Raw genomic sequence first — 7907 nt, 5'->3', positions numbered from 1 at the left:
TACATATATATATACATATATATATATATATACATATATATATACATACATATATATATATAAGGAAAATATTCAAATGAACATTTCATTTTTTTCTTAAAACTAATTAGTCATCTCATAAATGATACACATTACTCATCTTGTTCCATCTTGTGCGACACATTTAAATTAGACTATAAGCTTGGGGTGGATGGTTGCAAAACTTCCTTCATGTTCAAAGTGGTTGCAGAAAACACATTTCAGCTATTTAGCCTTTGTTTTCTTCTAGACTATTTTGAAGTCAAAGATAACTATGAACAGTAGATAATTATGAACAGTGCATTACCATCGAAGAGACTGCTCACAATGGAGCTCTCACAATGCTTACTCCAATATCTATATAAACATGTTACAGTTATATACATATATGTATGCACGTGCAAAGGAAGACATGTTATATGGTAGTAAAAAAAATCAGTTCTGATATACAGTTTTATGTAATTTAGAGGACAAAAGTTGGCGTTCTTAACCAATTAAAGAACAAAAATTATTAGAAAAATGAAGGCAAGCAAAATGAATGAGAAAGGTAATGCAAAGAAAGAAAAGAACATTCAAGTCTAAATCACTAGCTTCCAACTTATTAATCATAACAGGTCTATCAATAACCCGAAGGAAAAAAAGAAGAGTATGAAACCATCATATTTAGTGTCAAGGAGGTTCTGAGAGAATTCCACAATTTTACCTGCAATAGAAAGCATCCTCCATGGGAGAAACATGCCGAAGATGTATGCCAACATTATCCCTATGGTGACAGAGAGCTAGAAAGGAAAAAAAACAAGCCACTGTGATTAGTTAAAAACCACTGTCAATCAAAATTTTACTACAGATATTAAGATCAGAAATCCAACCTGATTCACTGAGCCGAGGCCTCCTCTCATGTTCTGAGGAGCTATCTCAGCAATATATACAGGCACCTGAACAGCGAAAACAACCATAAGAAGCTATACAACCCTTGTAGCTAAGACTACTGGCTAGAAGCTTACGACCAACCGTATATGAGATCACCCCTACTCCAAAACCCTCCAGCAACCGACCCATGTACAAAAACGAGGAGTCCTTCACCAGAAAACAAAAAGGGTGCAATTATATTGTTGAACGTTAAATGCTTGACGTTTTGCCCCCAAATGAACGTTAACTCACATTTGCAAAAGAAATGGCAAGCCAGCCAATTATGTTCGGAATAGCGGCGATCATCAATGACTGCAACAGATCCATAATTCAGTAAAACAAGAACGAATTAAAAATAACGACGAAATTTAAATTTTGGGGTTTCTACCCCTTTGCGTCCAATGCTACTCAGCAAGCTGCCCGCTTGTAATCGGCACCAACCATAGCGCCCACGTTGGATAGCGATCCAAATGCAGAGACTGCAAAAAGAAAGAGGGGGGGGGGGGGGGGGGGGGCGGTTGAGAAAATCCAAGAAAGATAAAATCTAAATGTGGTAACTGCACTCTAATACCCTGAAGTTCCATGAAATTTTGATTTTTGACTTTCCTGAAGTTTAAATTTTCCATTAAAAAAAATCCTAAACTTTCACCACTTCTGATTCAAATTTCTTCTTGAAGCACATCACATGACTATCCCATGATACGTATACCCCTAAACCGGAACGAAATCACCCTGCGTCCTTTTGTTCCTCCTTCAAATCCTAACCTTACTGAAATTAAAACCATTAATCAATTCCTTCATTTGTTTCTTCCAAACAAAAATGACCTAAATCTAATATTAAGCAAATTCGAACGTACAAGGGTATGGTATCGGAGCTATAAAAAAATGGGATTTAGGGTATCAAATTGCGATTAATCCTGATCCAAATAGAGATGAGATTGAGGAAGCTGAGTTTAGACCTCGGAGAGGGAGAGGTTGAGATCATGAATGATGGAGTCCTGAGTAGGGGAGGAGAAACCCCCGGTGAAGCCGAACTGTATCGGGCCGAGGGCGACGATGAGGGTGCAGAGGACGACGGAGACGGAGGAGTCCCTGATGACCGAAGCAGAGGAAGCTCCGATCTTGTCCACGCAGCCCATCCTCGCCTCCGCTCTCTTCCCCTCTAAAACTCATTGATTCTTTTGTTTTCCCTCGCTAGAGTTCTTGATTTCTTTCTCGAACGGAGAGAGAGAGAGAGAGAGAGAGAGAGAGAGAGGGGGTGTCAGTATTTGAGGCAGAGGGGGGTGACAGCTGGATCTTTGTCTTTTCGAGTGGATCTGTCGGGGTACTTACTTTGATCCCCTTTTTCCTCGATTTTTATTTGGGGTTTTTGTTTTTAGGCTTATTTGTTTACTCTTAATTATCTTTAAACTCAAGTACTATTACTTGTGTCTTTAAGTCTAACTCTATTTTTGTATTTATCTTTAAACTCAATCTCTAAAATACAACACTTAACAAACTCGTATTTATACATAAATAGGGTAAAGCTCCCAAAATACCCTTTTCATTAGCCCATATAAATCCAATTCTCTTTCCTCATTTCCCCCTTTTTCAATTTTAGCGCTAATTCTCTCTCCAGTTGCCTGTCGCCGTCTTCCCTGTTGCCCCTCACCCTTCGCCGTTGTCGTCGCCCGAACTCGTCACTCGGAGCCCGTCACCTTGGCCATTGTCCGTCACCCCGCGCCCTGTCGCCCGTCGCCTTGGCCATTGTCCGTCACCCGCCGCCGTCACAGTCCTTGGAGGTATGCTCTAAGATTTTGTTGGGAGGGGGGCGGTTGCTGGGGCTCATTACATATTTTCTCTTACCATCAAGGTGAGATCTTTTATACTTTTTCATTTTTATTACGAAATTTTTTCTATGATGGATTTCATGAAAATAACACAACAAACCATGTACTCACTGTTTATTTTGCTATTTGGTTCTATCGTCTTACTTCGTGTAGTGTATTTATCGAATTAAATCCTATCTAAACCTTTTCATTTAGAAAATTTGCCTAATGGCGCTCATCTATTCAGAGAACTTAATAAGTCTCAATTTTATTTTGTTGAGATTTTTTGCTGGAAATTTAAGAAATGTTGCTGGAGAAAAAGAAAAAAATATTACCAAAAGAAGGCCTTGACGTTGGCAATTTAAAAGGCCTTGTTTTTAATTCTGAAACTATTTTCAGAATTAAAAGTTGCTTGTTGCAGAATGTATAAAATCAAACTCCTTGTTTTTAATTCTGAAACTATTTTCAGAATTAAAAGTTGCTTGTTGCAGAATGTATAAAATCAAACTTCGTTACAGGGTTTTTTTTATTGTGAGTGGGAAAGGGGGGAAAAAGTTGAGGTGGGCTCGATCGAAAATAGAGCTACCGTATCATGGTAATTTTTAGTTTGTGTGATTGTTCTTTTTTTTAAATCTGGTTTAAAATTATGCCATGTGGAGTGAATGAAAATAATTTTTATATGCGCTGAAGAGCTTTGCTTGTTTGTGAAAAGTCTAGCTTCAAAGTGTGTAGAATCATCCGAATAGGGAATACTTCAATTGCTGAGAATTATTTGACACCCTCATTTGTTTTAATTGTTCTTTCTTTGTTTTTTTAGAGATGCATTAATGAAAATAACCCATTGAGTGTAGATCGAATGTTTAAGCCAATAACAACTACTCGATTCTATGAACTTGATAATATTATTTTCTTACTTCTAACTTCATTTCATTAGCATATGTTGGTATTCTATGTAAAGGATAGAAGATTTTATCATTACGCTTCTTTCCACGAATATATGTCTGATGCTAGTAATTTTAGAGTGAAGCTTATTTCTAACATTCTCGATAATTGGAATTTAGACATTACTTCTTGTCATGAGATAGAAAGTATTGATGTACCTCAACAACGTGGGTTAGTAGTATATTCGACTTATTCATATGTTGTTGTTTTTTAGTATGTGCTAACACATAGAAACTGTATATTTGCGGGCCAAAAGTGTTATATTAATATTGTGAATATTTGAACTTGCAGTAGCCTGGATTACAGGGTGTTCTTGATGGCATACATGTTTAGTCTCATTTTCGGTCAACCAGTTTCAATTGCCCAAAAGGATTGTGCAAGACATAGAACATGTATCGTTACTCTATTTATATCTGAAGGTATATTTTTCCATAAGTGTAATGTTCATTGGACCACTTATATTCAATCTATTATTCTTTTATTCTTTTGATCCGCTTATATTCAATCTATTATTCTTTTGATCCGCTTATATTAGATGGCAAATATATGTTTGCCACTATGAATATATGTTTGGAAATTGAGTTGTAAAGTATTTGTATAAATATATGTTTGTCAGTATGAATATATGTTTGGCAATATGAAACTTGTGGGTCTGTTGTTGGAACTGGACTTGTAAAGTATAGCACAATTCTGGGACATGTTGTATATAGTTTGTCAATTGCATTCTTCGGTTAAATTACTGGTATTTTATGGCTTTTGTGGCTGAGTTTGTAAGTATAGCACGAAACATATAACATGATACCTGTAAGTATAACACGAAACCTATAACTATAATACGTTAACATGTAAGTATAGCACATTATAATGTAAGTATAGCACGTTAGCATGTATGTATAGCATGTTAGTCTGTAAGTATAACACGTTATAATGTAAGTATAGCACGTTATAATGTAAGTATAACACATTACCCGGTAAGTATAGCACGTTACCCGGTAAGTATATCACGTTAACCTGTAAGTATAACACGTTAGCCTGTAAGTATAGCACGTTTTAATGTAAGTATAGCATGTTATAATGTAAGTATGTTGATGCGGCATAATTATGTACCAAAATTGCAAGTGCACAATTGATCAAGTTATAGTATAAAAAGTTATCGATCCCACGAGGAAGGTGATTTTAAGAGATTATTAGAATAGGTTCTTATATTATGTGCGTGACAAAAATAGGATTAAAGAATAAGTGTGATTGTGGAGAGAGATATGATGAGTGGTTGTTTTGATTTATGTGCAAGTAATAATAAATTGAATTTTTAGAGAAAGAAATAAGAATCAAAGAATAAATGAAATCACAAGGCAAGAGAGAAGAATGAATAAAATCAAGAAATAAAATCGAGAATGAATTTTTTTTTTAAGAAAGTTAGGATGGAGGATTCAAAAGAGGTAAGAAATCTAGAGTGTAATCCACTAGCTAATTTTAATTACAAAATACAAACTATTCTTTTTTATCATAATTCAACTTAGATTTATTAAGCATAGACTATCAAACCATTTAAGGAAAGTATAACCTATCAAATTATCATCTAAGTCAAAATTACTATTCATGATAAGAACAACAATAAGATAATAATCCTAGAATTCATAAGCATAACCTATCAAACCATTTAAGATAAGTATAGATTATCAAATTCTTCTTCTACCGATTAGTTCTCTAGTTGATTATCCTAAACATGAACATTTTAAGTGAAAGAGAATAATTCATACAATATAAAGGAAATTAGACTAGTTTTATGCAATTCTAAGATTCTTACAAGAATTAATTTCTCATCTTAAGAAATAAAAACAAGAAGAAAAAGAACTAATTACAAAAATAAAAAGAAAAAAAATCTAAACTATGAACAAGAAATAAATCTAACTACAAAGAATAAAAATCTAAACTACAAAATGAATGGCAGAAATTAAATGTAAGAAAATAAATCAACTCTACAAATTAAAGTACAAAAAGAAATAAAAAAGATAAGAAAATAAATCTACACTACAAACATGAATTCAAATCTAACTAATAAGCAATAATAAAGAAATTACTAAAAAAAATAAAAATAAAAGAAATGCAAACCTTCAAATTGCTCTTCATCTCCATCCTCATCATTCAACAAAGAGGAGAAAAGAAAAATTTAAAGTGAAGAAAAATTATTATTATTAATTGCAACTAAAGTTATAATTTTTGGAAGGTCTTCTCAATTAAGAGTAGCCCTCCTCTCCAAATGGAGTTACAAAATTTTTCACACCTCTAACCCCTCACTCTCTACCCCTATTTATAGTAAACATCAGTGAATGAGAGCCATTGGATTGAAATCTTATCCAAAAACAACAAATTTCAGTCTTAGATCTATAACAAACTGTACGATGGTATCAATACAGGCATCGATATAGGCATCGATGCAGGCATCGATACAGGCATCGATCATCGATACAGGCACTGATCATCGATACAGGCATCGATGCAGGCATCGATGCCTGCCTTCTTCTGGTTGCTGTCCGCAGAACTCTTGGCTTTTGGGCTTGTGTCTTGGGCTTTGGCTTTGGCTTGGACTTTTGGGCTTGGCATTTTCTCTTGATTTTCCATTGGGCTTTGAATTATTTCTTAAATATTTAAAAGAATTCCTTTGGCTTCATGTGCTTCATTAAATCAATGGCTTTTTGTTGAGAGATGAGAGTTTGGGCTCTTATTCTTCATTAACCTGCAATTAAAGATAAAAGCAATTATTAGTGGTATATTTATTCATATAAAATAGATAATGAAGGTATAAAATTGTAATAAAATATGATTATCAAATACCCCCACACCTAAACTTTTGCTAGTCCTCTAGCAAAGAAAAAAGAAAATCCTAACTCACTTTCGCAGGAATCGCGGTTGTATTTAGTGCATACAACAAGCCTTTAAACCCCTAGGTTACCCTAGTGGACGAGTTGTAGTCTCATGAGGGTTTGCAGTGAATATACCCACAAAATTCGGTCAATCTTGCCAAGTTAAATAAGTCAGTAAATAACTAATTTTCCTTGATATATTTAGACATTCTAATTGAAGCTAGTTAATAATCAAGAAAACATTTTTATATATAACTCCATTGTAAATTCTTTAGAAAATCTTTTTCATTATAGCAAAACAAAACCAAGTCAAATCTTAGAGATTTAATTTAAAAGTTTTGAAAAGAACATGCTAACTCTTTGTTTAAATAACTTTCAAGTCTCTTGATCAAAAATTGTTTTTCAAGACCATATATACAAAACAACAATATATATAAAAAAAATGGTTAGTGTTATAGATATATATGTATAAATTTTTTTTTTACTCTCTAATTCTTGGTGATTGTTTTCCACTTTAACGGGCTTTCTAAGTGACCATTTAACGAGTTTTGGGCCAATGAATACCAACCCAATTGGGCTTAGGTCATTAAGTATAGAAATACTTCTTGGGCTTAATTACTCAGTCAACTTAGGCTTTATAAGATAGAATCACATTGAATTTAAGAGTTTTTTTTTCCTTTTCTTTTTGGTGCCCATTTTTCGCACTCTTCTTTTATAAGGTTAGTTTTTTTAAATATATATATGTGTAAGTATATATAGTCTGAAAAAAATGTGTAAATCAAGATAACTTGAAAAAAATATTTTCAACTCTAAGTTAAGCATGCAAAAATTTTATTATTTTTAATTAAAAGTCTAAGGTAAGACTTAAGTAAGGTATACTACTTGAAAAATCATTTCTTAAGAATTTTATTTGGAGTTATCATAAAAGGTGAACTTGAGTATGTCACTAACTAGAGATTAGAAAATTTAAAATCTATCAATTAGATTAATTATTACTTAACTCTATTAATTTGGCAAGTGACAATATTTTTATCTTTTTTTTAGAAAAAAAATAACAAAAATGCAACTAAAAAGGTGAAATAAAGGACAAAAATAACTAATTCCCACCCCCACACCTAAATTTTGCATTGTCCTCAATGCATATTCGCTGATGCACAAAGTAAAGCAAATAAGACTTGAAGAACTTACATTTGTTCGGTCGACAATGATGATAAGGATCTGCAATTACTGTTAGTATGAGGATGAAGAAATCAAATAAGAGAGAAAAAATTGTAATTATTGTTTTTTTTAATTTTCTTTTCCTTTCCTTTTTATTTTATTATTTTAATATATATATATATATATATATATATATATATATATATTA

General features: G+C 33.0%; 1 protein-coding gene across 1 annotated transcript in view; it reads right to left on the bottom strand.

Annotated features, from left to right (window-relative positions):
• Nucleotides 1-2158, bottom strand: part of LOC109843165 (sugar transporter ERD6-like 6) — a 13643-nt gene extending 11485 nt beyond the window's left edge. The window contains 8 exon segments of the mRNA XM_020412098.1: nt 722-797; nt 888-953; nt 1030-1095; nt 1180-1239; nt 1316-1357; nt 1360-1406; nt 1489; nt 1887-2158. Of these exon segments, the coding sequence (XP_020267687.1) occupies nt 722-797; nt 888-953; nt 1030-1095; nt 1180-1239; nt 1316-1357; nt 1360-1406; nt 1489; nt 1887-2066 (538 nt within the window). The 5' untranslated portion in view covers nt 2067-2158.

Source organism: Asparagus officinalis, chromosome 5 (genome assembly GCF_001876935.1).
Source record: "Asparagus officinalis chromosome 5, Aspof.V1, whole genome shotgun sequence".
Lineage (NCBI taxonomy): Eukaryota > Viridiplantae > Streptophyta > Magnoliopsida > Asparagales > Asparagaceae > Asparagus > Asparagus officinalis.
This window is presented reverse-complemented; position numbering and strand designations above follow the sequence as displayed.